The following is a 19,824-nucleotide window of genomic DNA, read 5'->3' on the forward strand; positions in this document are numbered from 1 at the left end:
GTGAGCGGCTTCGGCGACGGCGGTCGCGGTGAGGCGTGACCGCCGCCTCACAGGCGCACGCGCGTCTCGAGACTTTTCACTGGAAACCGAAGCTTATGGTTGACCTGTGATGCGCTCGTGCAATAAATAATTCCTGACAACATTTCTTCGGTCATTTTTTGATGAGGTTTTTTCAGATTGTACTTTCCATTTATTGTTATATTATGTTGTTTACTTTGTTTTATTTCTGTTATATTATTTGGGTTGCATTTCTTTTTCAAAATTTTATTTCACTTTTATTATTTCACTTTTTTTTAATTACCGGTTTCTTGTATTTTTCAGGTTAATTTGATGGTTTTTTTGTGATAATTTTCCTAAATGTGAATGGAGGAATACATAATTGTTGCTTGTAGAGTCTTTATTATTTTTCCGGTAACGTTTATTTATTTATTTATTTATTTCTTTTATTTTAAAAAGAAAAAAGAAAATTCTCCACCTCATTTGGTAATTTTCAATTTCATTTTTAATTCATTGTGCATTTTAGGTATACGTATTATTTATTTTATCTTCCTCTATCGTCTTATCTCTTTATTTGCAAAAATCTTAAAATATTCATATATATATATATATATATATATATATATATATATTATTTTTTATATTTTCAAATCTCATTTTATTTTCTAGTCTAGATAGCATTTGGTTTTATGTTGTATTTTGTTAGACATTTCTCCCAATTTAAAAAGGGCCTTGAATGATCTAAAACTAATTATTTTTTATAGAGGAATGCATCCTGTAATCATTGCTGGTGGAGCCTCGGTAATAGTATTACATTTTGTAGTATTTTTAAATGTATTTTTATTTTCTATTTGAGTGTTCGGATTTATTTTGTAGGATTATTTGTTGTTATTTTTTCCATGGATATTTCTCACACTTTTACTTGGAATATACTGTATGACGAATGAGACTTATTTGTATATTTAAAGGGATTATTCATAGTTTTTTTTTCAAATGAGATTTCAGGCAATTGTTGTCGGTTACGGTTGCTGGATGACACGTCGCCGCAATGGCAGCCGGTCGTTGTTCCTCGCGGGGCCCGCGAGGAAGCGTGCGCGCGGCGTGCCCCAGGGAAATGTGTCGCACAATCTCGCCCGCCCGCCCGAAATGAATCCAGCACAACACCCCGTCGTACTTTGGTTCCGTCTCTGTTTGTCCGACAAAGAAGAAGTGAGACATTTCCCCCCCCCCCCTCCCGATTGAACATCAAAGTGTCAAAGTCCCCCTCCCCGGACGCCCGCCCCCTTCTATTAGGCGCCCTTAAGAACAGAGGGGAAAACATCCATTTGCGCCACATCAATGGCCGCTTGCTAATCAATTGAAAAAGACACTTGTATGGGGATGCAAATCTAATCTTTGTCTTATTAAAGCTTTCAGAAGACGCGTGTCGGGTTTTAATGTTATAAAATAAAAGAAGAGGGCTGTGCTTTTTTTTTCTTTTTCTTTTTTAATCCAAAAGATGCCGAGGCGTTCGTAATGGTCCAAATCAAAGCCCCGAGGAGACGGCGGTAATTACTGCAGGAGTTTTGCTGATCCTTATTAATATTGATGAAATATGACTGTGATCTGATGTCGGTCGGGGCCTGATGATGAATTTGGGCGGTGGCTAACGAGCGCGACGATCTGAATTCAATTGAGATTTCTTGCAGCGTTCTCGCTTCCACTTTGCCACACTTTGGAATTTGACCGCGTGCAGCGGCAACTTTAACAGAGCGCCACTCCGCTTCCCACGTCGATCGGTTCTGGGACCGAGCTCGTCACTTCGTTTCATCATTTGTTAAATCAGGTTTCACCGTTGAAATGAATTTCAATGTTTTGCTTTCGTGAAGAAAAATCGCACCGGGTTTGATCAAAGCATAATGAGTCAGAATGCAATGAAATCGCGTTGTTGTATAAAGCAAGCCAGAAGTCACAACAGTGGCGTAGCTGAAGCCCCCGCGGAGATCTCGTCCAGCCCCCCGCAAAATGCTTTCGCTGTATGCGGTTAGGGCCGAGTTTTAGCGTCAGGCCGCCCCCGACGCCAATCCGACGAGCCCTAAACCATTTGGTGCCGCACGCGCGCGCCTTCTTTACGTCGGTCACGATGGCGGTATTTAGTGAGCCGAGTGTTTCGTGAGGCGGTCGTTGGCGTACAAAGTTCGCCAACGACTGTCACGGGTCGTTAACTGAAACACCTTCGTCAAAGTTGCGAGCCGGCCGACGTTCTCATCAAGCGGCGAATGGCCCTACCTTAACGGCGGATAGACGATTTTGTCCTGGTGGCTCCAAAGATGCGCCCCGGAATATTCATTATTCATCACAGGGAATGGCGGCGGGGGGGGGGGGGGGGGGGGGGGGGGGGGGGGGGGTTGCAAAAGGGTGCAAAACTCATTAGCGGCGCTTTCATTGAAATTCATCTGGCTGAATCCTGCAGCGATGCGCAGCGCATGGATTGTTGCGGAAGAAGAAGACGACCCCTTCGGATGCAAAACACGAAGCCCGTTGATTTTTCCGCGTTCATTTTCTCAATCAGGACTGCGGAAGACCACGAGCGCCAGAGCTCCGAAACGCCCCTTGAGTTTTGCGCGCGCGGGGGATGACAAACAAACATTGTGATCGCGCAGTACGGTACGCGACGGTCGACGAAAGCGAACACCGGCGAGGTTATCGATAGGTGAAACGAACGCTGGCCTCGGATTTCAAAAACAAAAGACCGCAGTTGTGCGAGTCTCAGTTGCGACAAACGAGCGTGAATAAACACTTTGCTGCGTCCTTCCTCGGGACGGCGACTTGGAATCGAAGGAATCCGATCGAATCCCAAATAGGACGACTGAGGTAGCTTAGCGAGTGGGAGCTGTTATGGCGTCGTCCGCCGCTGCCTGGCGCAAGTAAGTAAGTGTCTTTGTTGTGCGAGTGCTTGCACAAATAAAAGCAACTTTCTAATTATTCTGAAGAATGCATTTAGTTTCAGCTGTGCGCGGTTTTCCTTTATTAGCGCCTAACGCTCGCGCAAATCGGCGCCGTAACCTTGATGATGTTCAGCGTCCTTTTTGACTTTGCATTGTGGCGAGCACAAAAGCTCCCCGGCGCCGTCCCTCCGGCTAATGAACGCCACGCGCCGCTCTCGTTTGCGCCGTCATTTGACTCGAGGTCGGCCGCCGTTGTGCCGCTCGTTAATAAGTGTGAGGCGTTAAAAAAAGAAAAAGAAGACTCTCTAGGAAAAGGAAAGGAAAGGGAAGGAAAAGAGTCGCAAATGCGAAATGAGCAAACAAGCGGCAGTGTCAAGTTCAAATGAGAGAAAGGAATGTGCTTGGTTTCACCAAAGCGCATTGCCAACGACGAATAATAATAGGAGCAATAATCATTCAAAATGCAAGCAGGGGTTTCGTGGCAAATCCACAAAATCATCATCGAAGTTCATCAAAGGGCCAAAATGGCTGCTTCAGAGCAAAATGGCCGACTTCCCGTTCAATTCCAGCCACGGGTCCTCGAGGCTTTTGCATGCGTCCCGTTACGAGAGTCGAACTGGCGTCAGGGACAAATCCTGTCCAAAACCTCGTACGCGGCGCAAAGAGACGGACGGACGCGGACATTTCAGCGCCGCCGTAAGAAACTCTTAACACTCGGAAAAGTGGTGAGCTGCGACGTAACGTGTCTTGACAGCTGCGCAGTTTGAAAAAAAAACAAAAATCCCTGCCTTGTTTGCGGTTTGGCTGGCAAAACCTCCGACCGAGCCTTTTGCGCGCGCGGGCGTCAGTGGAATTCTTGCATTTTTCCTCGTGTTTGGCGACATCGTGACGATTCAGATGATCGTCTTGGAACACAGCTTTGCCTTGGACCTCGGTCAATAAATGTTTAGCAGTCCACGTCTTGCTGAAAACACGGCGTTCGGTATCGACTTTTCTTTTTTTGACGTGGGCTGACATTTTTGACAAAACAGGTGATTAGGCCCCAAAAGGCTCGGATTTTAATTGAGAAGACTCTTTGACCTCTTTTGCTTCTGTCACGAAACAGGCCTCCTTCTTCGTGTTTGAGGAACGAGATGCTCCCAGCCTCTTAAAGGACACTTTGCCCCTGTTAAGAAGACCCCAAAGACATGGGGGGGTCCCTCGGACAAAACATTGGATTTGCTCGGCGGAGGCGCTGGCAGGTCGGCAACAAAATTGGTTCATTACAATGCATGTATAATCAAATCTGAAACTCTCGTAAACAATTTCACATGTATATTTCCTCATTTGCGTACTTATTTTATTTTTAAAATTGGTTAAAAACTTAAACTTTTATTATAAATACAGCGGAGCTCTGCTATTTGTGGGGGCAAAGTACCGAGAGTGACCGCAAATTGTCATTAAGAATAAAAGTCGAAAAAAAAAAACATAAATAAGCAGAGGATTGGTTAAAACGCCCGCAAATAAAAACAAAACAAAACAGGGTTTTCCGGTAATAACCGGTGATAAATCCCAATAAAAGCCCATGGACAGGGGAATTCGCAAATGGCCTTAAAAAATAAATTGTTAAAAAAAAAATGAATAAATGGGGAATCTGGTTGGGGGAAAAAAACAATAAGCTGGGCGTTGGTTTGAAAAAAAAAACTCCAATAAGCGGCGGTTCCACGAATGATGGCAAACAATCTGCAGCTCGACGAAGTTGCGAATGCAGAACCGTAACTGTGCTCACTTGGTGTTCAAAGTTTGAGAACCACTGATGTAGCGTATACTGTAAACATACGTGGACTGAGTAGCGAGCCGTGTGGAACGCCACTAGTAATTAAGTCATAATTAAAGTCAATATTTGTATGAAAAACACTTCTAGGCCAGAACATAAACAACAGACAAGTGAAAAACAGTAAAGTACGGCGGTAACTAACCTAGTCCTAACTCTACTTGTGCTGCGTGACCACATATTCTTACACCGCTGTGCAAACTAGTTTATTCTGTGCCGTTTGTAACCTCATACCCCATACCATACCAAGCAATTTTCATATACATGTAGCAAACACCGGCGCCACGGTGACCGACTGGTTAGCACATCTGCCTCACAGTTCTGAGGACCCGGGTTTAAATCTGGCTTCGCCTTTGTGGAGTTTGCATGTTCACCTCGTGCCTGCGTGGGTGTTCTCCGGGCACTCCGGTTTCCTCCCACATCCCAAAAACATGTGTGGTAGGTGGATTGAAGACTCTAAATTGCCCATAGGTGTGAATGTGAGTGTGAGTGTGAATGGTGGTTTGTTTCTCTGTGCCCTGCGATTGGCCGGCGACCAGTTCAGGGTGTACGGTATGGAAAATGAATGACTGAATGTACCATCTGTGGACTGAGTAGTGAGCTCTGTGGAATACCACGAGTATTGTAGTGTAACTTGTGCTGAATTTATTACTCATATCTTGAAGACACTGAGTGCACTCGTTGTTTGCGACATGCAGAATCGCTCGTTTGAATTCAGTCTTGACTAGTTTTCTGTCTTTAATATAAATGAATAGGATGTACAAGTATGAAATAATGTATCATGTATTTTTACCCAAAACCCAACAAAAACCAATCGGGAAGCGATGCACTACTTAGCTGCGATCAATCTAAGCCGCTGTTGATTCACTCTCGATTCATTTGCAGTCAAATGAAGCACACTCTTAATAGAAACTATTTGTTAAAATATATGTATATATTATTGTTAATGTCGATTAACTGATCTTTAATGTTACTCAGAGTCAATCAAGGCAATGTAGTCAAATGCCTATCTCTCACCATGTTGATTAGCCTAAAAATGGACAACATTTAATCTGATGAGGCTCGTACAAAACTGGCATGCATGGACGCCCATTTTATGTTGTTTAAAAATACACGCACACGCATACGCATACCGCATAGCATAAAATAGCCCTCAAGGCTTTGGTAAACAATCCACTTTTACATTTATTTTAGGGATGTACTCAGACATAACTGCTGCATACAAAACCTTTTTATTTTCTTTTATTCTCTAATGATTAGAGCGCTTAGGGGGCAAGGGAGCAGGCTTGCGATTCTTGCAGCATAATAAAGAGAAAACTAAAGATATATATATATATATATATATATATATATATATATTTGGAGCATATCTCTGTATAATGACTTGATCATCTAAGAGGGGGGGGGGGGGGGGGGGGGGGGGGCTCTCTTCTCCCCTGCATGTATTCTGATGTGCGGAATACAAATCCGTTTGCGCAAAGATTAGCACGGCCACTAATTAAAATGGAAAGCATCTTACATTATTGCATTCATGGAAAAGCACAACATAAGGCAAAAAAAAAAAAAGATATTAGTGTACATGTAATTATGACTTTAAATTAAAAGGAATGCAACAAAAGAGGATGCTTAAATGACTGGCAGCTTGCGACACAGGTGCATGATGGGTAATTAACAGTTCGTACGTATTATCTTTTTTTTTAAGTGAAAAATTTGCATATTTATTTAAATAAAAGGTAGTTAAAGTCAAGGTCAGAATGACAGTCACGATCGGCCTCGGCGATCTGGGGTAACAACCGCTCGGCGCTCGTCTGCTTTGGTCTGGAACGCTTGAGCTCGGGTTTGGAGGGCCCTGTGTGTGCGTGTGTGTGTGTGCGTGTGTGTGTGTGTGTGGCTTTTGCACTGGATGCTGCGTCCACATTTAATTGGCGAGAATCTCTAATGTCATGTTCATAATTGTGTCATTTGTGTGTTCCCATGTGAAATTCATTGCGGATTCGGTAATAGTTCCATTAAACCACAGCTCAAAAGAGAGACGGCATGTTCTGAAAAGAGGAGATAAGGGAAGCGGTGCTCATCATTGATTTATATCACGTGCACACAAACAAACACAAACTCCTGGAAAAGGATGCAGGATTCCGCCCACTCCTCCCTGAGTTGCTTTTATTTACATTACAGGTAATCTATTACAACATTTTTGGCATTATAATTTGTGTTCGTGTGTGGGGTAAAAGTCTTTATGAACCTATTTGCATATAAATGGATGAAAGCTGGTGTTCAGTAAAAAAAAAAAAAAAAAAAAAAAACAGCTCATGCAAGCTTACTTGTATGTGTTTCGACTTCAGAATCTCATTAAAAAATGGTATACTTTTATTTTAATCTGAGTTCACATATGGAAAATGTGCCTTTTTAAAAATAAAATGCTGAAAGTGTAAATGGTGTTAAAAATCTAATTATTTGACTACAAAATTAAAAAAAACACCTCATGTAAGTGGACATATTTATTCTTCGCAGTCACAGTTAAATATAGGTATTTTTTATATCATAATCTGTTTTTACATTTGAAAGCATTTTTTTTTTTTTTTTTACCTTTTGTCTTGAAGAAATGTTTAAAAGTGGGGCTGGATAAAAATGTAATTATAAAAAAAAATTGAAAATAGCTCGTGTAACCTTAAATGTTTGTTTTTATCAATCTCATTTGAAACAAATGTTGTTCTTGTATGATACTTTATGTAGAAACAATTGTTTCTGTTAACCTTTTTTTCTGAAAGGATTAGTTTGAAGTTGGGGTTAAGTAAAAAGTAAAAAATAATTTAGCAAAAAAAAAAAAAAACTCAAACAGCTCATGTAAGCATACGTTTTTCTCACCAGTCTCATTTAAAATATTTTTTTTATGTTTTTTTTTTTTTTTTGCCGAGTCCAGCTGCTGAGGATAATAATAAAAATGGAATTTAAAAAAAAAGGAGCGTTTGAGCAGCCGTGAGGAATTCAGGTTAGTCCCACAGGACATTTCACCTGTCACATGGCAGGATGAAAAAAAAAACACAAAAAAAGACTAGATGTGAGGCAATATTACCTAATATGATGAAAAAAAAAATAGATCACTGCAGACAAAACAAGGTTCTATTGTGCTCTTTTTCTCTTTCTTTTTTTAAGAAGGCCTTTGAGCAGAGGAAGATGGTGAAATATTAAAAAATGTAAATGTATGGGAGGGAATGGTGAAGCAAGTTCTTGTTTGAGCCCGCCCATGTGTGCTATTATTATTATATATATTTTTTCATGTGTGCAACAACTCTTGTCTTTTTCCTGCAGTGTTGCCTCCACTGTCCCGCCTCACATGCTCCAACACAGCCGGCTTCCTCTCTCTCTCTCTCTCTCTCTCTCTCCTCCTCTTTTTTTTCTTTTTCTTTTTTTTTTATTTGTGAAAACGTCACTCGAAGTCCCTCCCCTGTTTGAATCTCATTAGTTTCTTGTGTGTTTCTCCCTGTCAATAATCCCGAATCCAGACTCTCTCTATTTCCATCCCTCTCTATCTGTCAATCAGCGCCGCCTTTGAACTGAAAACCACTCCGACCAACTTCAACTCTCTCAATCCGAGCACCGCGGCTCCTTCTCCGGCTTGCCCTTTTCCGCCGAGAGCCCCCTTTTTCTTTTTTGGGACTTTTTTTTTTTTTAATGTGGGACCGCGAACGCCACACGTTGCGTGTGTGTGCGTGTTATTTTTTTTTAACCGGAGGGGGGGAAACGCCAGCAACGACACCCCCGAAGTCGCGGAAAGTGGGACTTTTTCGACGGCGAGGGCTCCTTTTTTCAAAATAGAAAAAGTTTCTCCTTTTGGAGATATTCCCCCCACCCCCCCGGCACCGCTACCGAGAGCAGCAGCAGCAGCAGCAAGCTAGCCGCCTTCAGTGAAGCTCGTGGGGGGGAAAAAACAACAAAAAAAAGCAAGCAGGGCGAGAAAATGCCGCAACTTAACGGCGGTGGAGGGGACGACCTGGGCGCCAACGACGAGATGATCTCGTTCAAAGACGAAGGCGAGCAGGAGGAGAAAATCTCGGAGAACTCGTCGGCCGAAAGGGATTTAGCGGACGTCAAGTCGTCGCTCGTCAACGAGTCGGAAACAAATCAGAACAGCTCGTCCGACTCGGAGGTAAGTTCGGAGCTCCTCAAGCCCCTCCGCCGCCGCCGCCGCCGCCACCACCACCTCCACCTCCGGGGACCCCCCCGTCCCCACCCCCACCCCCCCCCGCCCGGCCAACTACGAGTGGCCGGCGGCGGCTTGTGAGGCGGCCAACTCGTAGCGAAAGTTGGGCCTGGGTCTTCCCTGTGTTTCATTGCATTTTTTTTTCTCCCCCCCCCCCCCCCCCCCTCCAACCTCTGTCAAGGCGGAGAGACGGCCTCCGCCTCGGTCTGAAACTTTCAGAGACAAAACGCGAGAAAGTTTAGAGGAGGGTGAGTTCTGGCTTCCATTCGAAACTCCACACACTCCCCAGCCCTTGTTTCTGTCTTTTGGTTTATTGGTGTTGCAACTTTTTGTCTTCCTTTCTCCTTCTTTCCGCCGCCACGCCATGTTAGCAGCGAAAAGGCAAGATGGAGGGCTGTTCAAGAGCCCACCGTACCCGGGCTATCCGTTTATTATGATCCCCGATCTCACCAGCCCCTACCTCCCCAACGGATCACTTTCTCCCACAGCGCGCACAGTAAGTTCACTTTTTTTTGTGTGTTTTTCGTTTCATTTTTCCTGGAACGCAACAACACAACATGACACGAGCGAAACAAGTGAGCCTTGTCAACGTCACTTCGGGAAAGTGTTACAAGTGGACAGTACCGTAAAAGTCGACTTTTTGCGAGTGTCCGTGAAGTGTACAGTTGGAGCGGCTCCGGAGTCCTGTCTGTCATCGCGGCTAGCATGCTAAGTGGCTAATGAAAAATGGGCCGTGTGTGTGCATATTTCATTTCACGTGTTGTAATAATAATAATAATAATTCCTAATAATAAGGAAATAATCACGATTAATGTGTGTTTTCGTAGCGAATGAATAATGCACTTGGCGGTGTTTGCACAGCCCTCATCAAAAATGCCCTCTTTTCTCCTCTCAACAAAGTGAAACCTGCCCCGATGAAATATGCAAATGTGCTGCTATTTGCATGTGTCAAAAAAAAACAAAAAACACGAAGAGAGTCCACACATTCTGATTGTTTTCATTAGCAGGATTATTGTCAGTTTATTTTTTAATTTTTTTATTAGGGGTGTAGTGCATCTCGTGATGACTGGAAATTCAAAGTTCATCAATAAATTCATGTTATTTACTTAGCCGGCTTTTAATTATGCACCTCACCGATTCCCACCGGGGCCGCAGCGAGCCTTAAGCGCTCTTATTCTCCCCCGCCCCCCACCCCCCTTTTTACACACAGCCCTTATTTTATTTTAAACGTTTCCAATTACAAGTCTTGCGCTTTAGGACCTGTCATCTCATTTTACAAGGTTAAGGCGAAGGCGAAGGCATTTAGGAAATTGGAACCCTCCTCGCCGCAATGCACCCTCGGCCCCCTTTCCAGCGCAACCTCAGCGCCTGATATTTGTTTCCTCCATTTTCTATTGTGCACACATTGAAAACGAATACGGTGGACTCTTAAGATGGGGGCTGACATTCTTGCTGCCTGCTTTTAATTTGTGTGCAGTAATTTCATGGATTTTTGTCATTGAAAAGCAAAAACGGCATGGCTTTTATTTGACGATATTTCCACTTTTTTTTTCTTTTTTTTAACTCAGTTGCCTTCCATCATTTTATTCTCGTCAGAAGTGACACGCACACACACACACACACGCACACCCACAGACGAGACGCACTTCCTCGTAGTCCTGTGACGCGTGTTGAACTTTGCCCCTTCGTTTCCACCTCGGCGTCATCTTTAATTATTTCGTGCATTTCCCAGTTGAGATTTTCTCTGATTAAAAACTAAACTAAACTGTAATTCCCACGTGCGAGAGTCCTTTTCAATTTCCTTGTCAGGTTTCCTCAATTTGGGAAAAAGAAGGCGCTTTGATTCCCACATATACCTCCTTTAACGTCCTCAATTTTCCACTCGAGATTTTCTCCAATTTAGAATAAAAGAAGAAGGAAAAAAATGGATTTGATTCCCAGATAACTTGAATTCTTTGTCTTAACTATCCTCGTCAAGCGCTTCCTTGATTTAAATAAAAAGTACCTTTTAATTCCCAAATAAAGCAAATGCTTAAAGGCTTTAATTCTGTGGTCCGATTTACTTCCATTTCATCAAAGTGGGGGCTTAAAGAAGACCACAAAACGCCTTAAATTGGACTTCCTCGAGCCTGCGAATGGTCTGTAAATAAGCCCCCCCCCCCCCACCCCCAACTGTGTCCAAGCCATTAGCGTCTTTGAAGCGGTCGCTGGCTCTAATATCAATGTATTCGACTTAAAGCCGCCATTAATAATTCACCTGGACATTGATTAGCTGTCTGTTACGTGGCAACTTGCGACGATGACGGGGGGCTTTGATTTGGATTTGGATTATTCTTTATTTTTGATGTATTTATTTTTTCAGCAGGACGGCGGGGGGTTAACATCATTTACGTGACCCCTGGCGGGAATTTGTTTTGCCGAGTACCCCACCCCCCCCGAGTCTAAAGAGGCTGACAATTTAGTATCATTTAAGCATTTTGACACGTGTTCAGGCTTTTAACAGAAACCCCCCACCATCCGCTCAGCTCCGACTTTTCCTTAAAGCCGGCACAAAGGCTTGCTGAGCTGCCGCTGCACTTGGCCTTTCTTGTTTTTTGTGCCAGCGTTGAGGTAAATGCTGGATCCGTGTGGGTTGGCATCCCGCCGCAACAGGTAATTGCCCCCACTGGTCCGCTTTGACCCGCGCCTTGGCGCCATTATTTTGAGTTTTGGCCAAGGGAACATATTCGGATGTAGAATTACCCCACACATGCTGAAACAATAGCCTTTCCCTCTCTTTGTTTTTTGGGTTGTTTTTTTTTTTAAGACGCACTTCGCTTCTTATTTTCTTCATTTTAATAATCCATGTGGCTTTTATTGTCCCCACAACACACGACAACGAGATCCTTTTGTATCCAATGTAATTGGCGCACCGAGCGACGGTATCTCGGCTCGACGCGGCGACATTGTCAGCGCAACAATGCGTCAGCGTATGGATTACGTGTGTTTGCCCTCTGTAAATGGATTTTTTTTTTTTCCTTTTTTGGCCAAAGATGGGGATTTAAAGGATTGTGTGTTTTCTAGGGGCGGGGGTACACCTTATCAAATTGGCTTTACATGCTAATGTTGTCTAATTGGTGTCTGCAGGGGAGTAGGGAGTTGGCGGTGGGGGGGCTCGGCGTCAAAAACGCGCAAGGTTGCTGGTACCTTTTGTCTTGCAAATCACTTTTGTTGACAAAACGTGGAAGCTTGCAGAATTTTTTTTTTCTCTCTCCCACCACTCTTAAAATCTGTTTTGGATTTGACGAGTTAACTTTAAGTGACTGTGTGTGTGTGTGGGGGGGGGGGGGGGGGGGGGGCTTGTTGGAGGAGGAGGCGTATGGAGTTTGGCACATTGAAACCCTGGGCCTGCGAGACATTAGCGGCCTCTCATTCTCTCGGCTTAATTAGTCCGAAATGTAATTGTTCACGCTCTACCAACAGCCAGGAGAGAGAGTACAAGTTTTTTTGGCTTATTATTATTATTTTTTTTAACAAAACAATAAATCACTCGCATATTTGTGCCATGATTCACGTGGAGGCTCGACCTCTCCCCGGCTCGACATGTGGTAAATTGTGAAGTCAATGAATCGCAGATGTAGAGGTGCAGGAGGGAGGGGTGTGTGTGTGTGTGGGGGGGGTGGGGGGGGGCATTTGGAGAGGCGGTACAGTAAGGTTTTGTCAGTGCCTGGCAAATGAATGGAAAAGATTTTTGGCGTAAATATTTACTGACGAGTTGTGTGTTTATGTTGCCCCCCCCCATCTCTGCTCGCGGGGGCTTAATTGTCTAATTCGCAGAATGTTGGCGTGCTGAGCTGTCACCATCTGAAAAATCTCAAATCAAAAATGTGGATGTTTCTCATCAGATTTTTAACTGGTGCAAAGGGAGTGTTAAGAAAGTGGGGTGTGGGGGGAATTCAGCTGCAGTCATGTCAGGTTTGGAGTTTTTTTAATGAACTTTATTGACACTACCGTTTTAACATCTTGACATATTTTTGTCGACAGGCTTGCACAAAGGCATTCGTTTAGCAGCTGTGCACTAGTAACCCCCCCCGTCCCCCCGTCCCCCTTTTAGTGTAACACCCCCTTTTCCAGCCGCACAGGCAACCTTCCCTCCCGCGCTTGCTCGCTCTTTCTCCCGTGCATATCTATGGCCGCCGCAGAGCACAAAGATAGTCCTGTACATCTGGAACGGCAACTTTTGTCATCCTGTTAAATGTAACCCCACTGCGCTCGCTGTTAAATTGCCGCGTGTTTATGTACCCCCATTTTATTCCTTCCGTCTGTGGAATCTGCAGTAAAAAGTAAAGGTTTTTGGTAAAAAGGCTCGACGCGGGCAAGCGAGCAGAACGCCGAGCCTCCCCTCGCCTTGAGAGCGATTTCGCCATTTGAAAAGACTTGAAGTGGCTTCCGTGGCCCGGTAGATAGCCATCAAAATGGTTGTCAATGGCATCTTTCAGCTGGGGTCGGCCTCAAGCGCTGGTTGAGTACAATAACGGCCACAAGTGCCATATTTATTTATGTTCCGGAGTAGATAGAGGGCGAGTAAATCCGTCGCAGACGGTTTAGAGAGTTGCTAGTGGTTAAATTTAAGATCATTCACTTTCACCTGAGCGTTACGAGACTTGACAAGTACGAGGAAAGAAAAAAAAAACCTGGAGTCAATGTCAAATTTATTAGTTCTCCAAAGTAGATGGAGGGTGCATAAATCCACTGGACGAGGGAGTTGCTGGTGGCTTCAATTCAAGTTCATTTACTTGAACCCGAGTGTCGCAAGTGTCATGAAAAAGCAGCCGTGAAGGCCATTTTTATTTGTTCTTCGAAGTGGACAGAGGAGCGGGAGTGGCAAGTGGTTAATATAAATTCATTCACTCAAACCTAAGCTTCACAAGTCTCACTAGTGCAACCAAACATCTGTAAATGCCATATTCATTAGTTCTCCAAAGTGGATAGAAGATCACCGAATGTGATTTAGAGAGTTACTAGTGGTTAAATACAAGTTCATCCACATGAACTTAAGTGTGATAAATGTACAAAAAAAAAAAGTGCAATACTTGGGATATTTTTGTTTGTTTGTCCTAAGTGGATAGAAGACGAATAAATCCATTGGATAGGATCTGGGGAGTTGCTAGTGGTTAAAATTCAAGTTCATTCACAAGGGGGAAGGAGTAAAGTGGGAGGGAAAAGTACAAGAAAGCGGGAAATGTGTGCAAATGGAGTGGAGGGAGGAAGCGGGGGTGGGGTGGGGGGGCTCGGCGGCATTGGGCTGCGGGGTCACCCTCACAAAAGCCGCCTGAATGGAGTGCATAATTGCTGTTAATGGCAGGGCAATAGAGTGGGCGACAGTTCCTGGGTTAGATGTCCAAACAATGGCGCCACCCACCTCCCTCCCCCCGACCGAGGCCTCCACAAAAAACAGCCAGGCCGGAATTGGAATCGGCAACTTTCACTTTTCACGGACGCGTTCGAGTCTCACCGCGCGTCAGCCTCTGCCGGGATGTATGGCAAGTTTGGGAAGGGGTTAAAGTGCACAGGTGGTGTGACACGCTTGTCACCGACAATGGACCGCCCCCCCCCCCCCCCCCCCCCCCCCCCCCCCCCCCCCCCCCCCCCCCCCCCCCCCCCCCCCCCCCATCCCCCGCACACGCCTTCACCCCCGCCCCTCGTAGCAACTTAAAGTGACTGTTCTGTCTGGAAACAGTAGCACTGCAGCTCCTAATGATCATGCGTGGCCAGATAATGAGCAACATTGTCAAACATGAGCTACGCGAGGACCACATACAAAGACCGACAAGTCTTTTTTTTTAATACTGGATGAAAATGGTAAATAAATGGAGGGGGGAAAAAAAGCTTTATTTTGTTGTGATAATTTCAGTTTTTTGGCAAACAGTTGATTTTTATTTTTGTAGCATTTTTTATATAGTTAGTTTTTTTTACTTATCCTGCACTGTCCATATGATGAAACTACTACACAGAATATTCATTAGATAAAAAGGCTACAAACAACAAAACATACTTCAAATCATGAAAACCAAAAAACAAATATTTTGTAAATATAAAATGGTTAAAACACCCTGTCTTTCATTGTAGTAATATTGATTTACTTTTCATGTTTCTCTTTCTTTAGTTAGATTTTAATTGACTTGATTAGATTTTAAAAATAATTATCATACGCGGAACAATAATCTATAGATTATAAACTGCACAAAATTGATAGTACAAAAAAACATTTTAAGCTACATACAAAAATCAATACCTAAGTGTTTCCGTAATCAGTATTACAGCTGGAAACATCAAAATCAATTCATTTTTGTTTACTTTGTTAGATGCATGTGTTTGGGTGAAAGGTTGTCATGAATGACGACAGAGATCTCAAAATAAAGGTAATGATGTATTTTTCACATCATTTATTACCAACTATTGGCATGTCCATTCTCAGTGACGCAGCTGTCCATACACTGTCGTTTTTTATGCTAATAATTTATCTGGCGTGTTAATCGTTAAGGGAGTCCCTGTGGGAAATTGGCTTCAGTGTATAATAAACGGCGATAAAACTCCAGCCTGTGTATTTTTAATCTACTAATTAAACTTTTAATTGTAGCGGGATAAGCGGCGAGGAGTTATGTGCAATTGTGGGAGGTGTGGGGGGGGGGGGGGGGGGCGATGACATGGTGCGAGGGCACTAATGAGGCGATACGCCATGAAAGGTGGTGGATTCGTAGCTGCGTGCGAAAGGTGAGGGAGATTTGCCAGCACACGCCGCAATAAATTCATCTGCTAATCTACGGATTACGGCAGGATTTGCACATTAAAAGACAGAAAAAAGTTTGCGTGACGACTTGAAAATGCAAAAGCTAATAAAGTAAAACCCCGCAGTGTGGAACAGTGTTTGTATGTTTATTTTTTTTCTTTTTTCTTTTTTTATGCCCCCCCCCCCCCCCACGATGAACACATTCCAGCGGAAAAGCAGATTAAGAGTAGATAGCGATGTTGGCTCCTAAAGCAGATGTTAGAAACCTATTTACACAATAATAATAACAATAATACGCCTCTTGTAAAGAGACAGCTGTCAACTTGTGTACAGCCCGAGATAACATTTCATGTGAACAGCTTGTTGTGGCCACACGTGGCCCTACCCCTAGCATGCGGGTCCTGCCAAGCATTGTAATGAAGGTAATGGGCTATGGCCAAATTTATACGGCTCCCAAAATGCTACGGCGACAAATGGGATTGCTAAATGGACACTTTTTAATTTCGCTTTCACTGATGCCTTATTTAAACTTCAAAATTATTATTCTTTTTTTTCCAGCAGCAATCTCAAAGTGAATGTTTGCATTCTTTTTATTGCGATTTTAATAAATTAAAAAAATGTAAATTTAGCTTTTTACAAGCATTGACTTTAGGAGATAACTTGTTCTAAACTTATTGACATAATACGTTTGCCAAAGACTTTGTTTTTGTCCTTGAGTTTTAGGAGTTGTTTAATATTATTCTTCCGACGAATTAAGTCAGTTTTAGTGAACCAAACATGAAAATCCTCAGTAGCGCATTGCTGGAAAGTTAGAAAAAAATGGTTTCACCGATTGACACAAAATTTGGAGGACGTCTATCAAAACAACACGGACGAAACGTATTACGTGCCTGTGCCGAAAATTGAACAAGCCGTCTTAGATTTTGGTTTGAAATCGTCATTTTGGGCAAATACCGTACCGGAGTTAGACGAACTCTTACTACCGGATTTGCCCTATGAGCCTCAATCAGAAGCAGGCATCGTAGACAGGTGGGCAATGCTAAATTGCGAAGTGACCAGGGGTCACCAGCCTTTTTGAAACTGAGACCTACTTCTTGGGTACTGATGAATGCGAAGGACAAGCAGTATGATACGCACATCTGAAATAACACATTTTCTAAATCATCATTATTGTCATTATTACTTGCGTAGTCTGAAGACATTGATCATGTTAATGATTTCTCACAATAATTATCAACAATAATTTTAAAAAGGTTGAAAACATAAATATATCAATAACCCTAACCACCTTTATTTCAATGAATCTGTAAGTGTTTACATTTTCAAATGACAACAATCACTTCTACAACATTACTAGGGATCACAATTTCCCATCACTGGTGAACTATTTCTAGAATAAGCCAGTGGGCGACTCATGTGGTCCATGGGGGCGACCTGGTGCCCGCGGACACCGTGTTGGTGACCCTCTGCCTGTCGGTAGAGCTGGCATCAAAGTTTGATCATTTCGAGGGAGGGCCTAGCTAGCACATATCGCAAAATCCAGTAATGATTTCAATCACTCAATCGAGACCATCCGAACGTCCTGAGTTGTCTGTATATTCATTTCAGCGCACCGCGTCCCTCTTCAGGTGAAGGGTCAATTCCGAAAGTGAGCAAATTGACTCACGGCATTGAGTGAATAGTCAATTGGTCTCCTTCCCTGGAGAGGTCAGAGTGAATGAAGTGATTTGTTTGAACAACTGGCGACCCCCGCCCTCCAGCCGGAAGGGACCGACTGACCGACTGACTGATTGACAGAGAGAGCGAGAGAGAGAGTGAACGAACGGGGCAGGCCACCAGGCGGTTTGGCACTTTTGAAGCGGAAGACGATGCAATCTCGTCACCCTGAAATGACTTGTTTGATTGGAATAATGACCAGCGGCGCACGGCGGCTGGCAGCTCTCGCTGTATCTCCTCGATGAACAATGGCGTTTGTCTTGCAGCAATGAGGCAAAGCGGAGCCCAAACGATGATAGATATATTGGATCTCCTGTGTAAGGAAAAAAACAAAACCAAAAAAACCCACACAGGTCTTTGCCGCACACGTCCCTGCAGTCTGAGTCTCGAGAATTGGGCTATATCCCGGTCTCTCCGTAATGACGGGTCTGGAAACAAAAATGGGACAATTTTTACTTCAGCAGCTTCCCAAGTGGCAGTTTCTTTTCCTATCTGAGGGAGTGGGAGACTGAATTTTTTGTTTAGTTTGGAAGCCACATAAGTGGATCAACCCCTGTCGAAGTCCAAAATTAACACCGCAAAATGTGTCTTTGGAGGCTCAGCTACAGATGATATCCGCTCAAGACAAACTCTGGAATAACGCGGTGTTCTCTTTTGGACATACAAATACGGGTTGTTCCGCTTAAGTAGCTTAACATAATAACAGCAGCGTAACCCACAGGAGTCTTCGTTAGGAAGTTATTTTAGGTCAAAATATATCGGCGCGCAATCCAAAGGTTGATATACGATACCAGCTATGAATCAGAAACCACAGCCCTCATAATGAAAGTTGAGATTAGAAGCTGCCATCACTATGCGGGGGTGGCCTCTGCGTCATGTGATGCACGTCGCAGTGCCCTTTAGAACCTGCAGGCTCCTTATCGCCGCTTTTTACGGCCTGCTATATCTTTATTGGCCACCTTAGTTTTGCATATTTCGAATAGCAATAAAGATAAGTATTGCGGTTTGTCACGAAATGTGGAGCCGAATACTCCCTGGTTCGGACCCCGGGTGTCTGGCTCTGGAAGCCCCTCACTCCAAGTCCCTGTTCCTATCTGCCACGGCCCAGGCGGCAGCTGCCCTCGACTCCTTTGCACAAGAATGCGATATACGCTGTTTGAACAGTGGCTTGTCTCAGGAGTGCAGGGAAGGAAGTAGCTGCATGTTTACATAGCCAAATTGTCCTTTGCCCCCACCCCTCCTACCCCCTCTAGTGTCTAATGCACTTCTGTTCAAACATTCCCCAAGTGTTGAGATGACCCCCACTGAACAAGTGCTCATTGCCTGCCTAGCACTCAGTCTGGATGTTTGGTTGAACAAAGGCATGCACTTTCTACCCTACTGTGGCTGTGCTGTTTCAACCAGCACGGCTACGTTATAAAGTCTTACACGGCTCAATTGGTCACACTGAGACAAAATGGAAGGCGGCGTGTGTGCGCGGATAGATGAAGCGATAATGATGCGTTGTCCTACAAGGTGCTTGACACTGACATACGGCCCAGTCGTCAAGCTAATTGTTGTTTGAATTAACCGTTATGATCGGATGACAAATGTCTCGCGCGCTGGCCGCCAGAGCGGAAAATGTTTCCAGGGGATTGGCATGATCTTTTGCGAGTGTGTAAACCTGGCTTCAACAAGATGGATAAATGCAATTATTGCACAGACGTGGAGTGGAGGAAATCCATTTAGAGCCCGTAAAGCTCAGCAGGGTCCGCGGTTAATTCATTTGGCCAATTTGCGAGGTGATGTACGAGTGTCAGGGCACATTAGTCAGGCTGGGGAAGAGGTGTGTGTGTGTGTGTGTGTGTGTGTGTGTGTGTGTGCGTGTGTGTGTGCGTGTGCGTGTGCGTGTGTGTGTGTGTGTGTGGGGTGGCTCGAACGCAAGATGCACGTCTGTCGCGAAGAAGTTTACTTGGCGGGCAAAACAAATGAAGCCTGGACACAGAAGTCACAAAAGATGCAGTGTGTGCACCGTGCGGGATTTCATTCCAAATGAGGTGGGGAGACGTGGTCGCGGTCCAGTGCATGGCTGAGTGAATACAGGCATCATTTAGCATACACCGCCCTCACTCAGGTGCTGTCGTCTCCAGCATGCCCTGTAATTGCTCAGTGTGTCCTCTTCCAGCCAAAGATTTTTCTGCCACCAGATCGCTTCTCAAGACAAAAACTGTGATGAGAAAATTGGTCTTCTGTTGGTGTCAGGGAAAGTTGCATTCCATCTTCCCTCGCATACTGAGCAATGCTGATGCTACGTTTATCGCGATCCTGGGAAGTCTTTTGCGAGTGCAGTCTCGCTAACTTGTCAACGCGATACACTGATGACTGAAATGTGCTTTTTCTGTTAGAGCAATCCATTGTTTTG

At 44.1% G+C, this 19,824-nt stretch overlaps 1 protein-coding gene across 27 annotated transcripts in view; it reads left to right on the forward strand.

The window, feature by feature from the left end:
* The first annotated feature begins 8,216 nt into the window (after positions 1-8,216).
* The window catches only part of tcf7l2 (transcription factor 7 like 2), a 100,098-nt gene continuing 88,490 nt past the window's right edge, over positions 8,217-19,824 (forward strand). For 26 of the 27 annotated variants that reach the window (XM_061705308.1, XM_061705309.1, XM_061705315.1 and 23 more), the window contains exons 1-3: positions 8,217-8,884; positions 9,120-9,186; positions 9,310-9,434. In XM_061705308.1, coding sequence (XP_061561292.1) covers positions 8,696-8,884; positions 9,120-9,186; positions 9,310-9,434 — 381 coding nt within the window. In that variant the 5' untranslated portion in view covers positions 8,217-8,695. The remainder of the gene's footprint in view (positions 8,885-9,119; positions 9,187-9,309; positions 9,435-19,824) is intronic. The other variant, XM_061705311.1, reaches the window with a different exon arrangement.

Source organism: Phycodurus eques, chromosome 19 (assembly GCF_024500275.1).
Source record: "Phycodurus eques isolate BA_2022a chromosome 19, UOR_Pequ_1.1, whole genome shotgun sequence".
NCBI classification, from domain to species: Eukaryota; Metazoa; Chordata; class Actinopteri; order Syngnathiformes; family Syngnathidae; genus Phycodurus; species Phycodurus eques.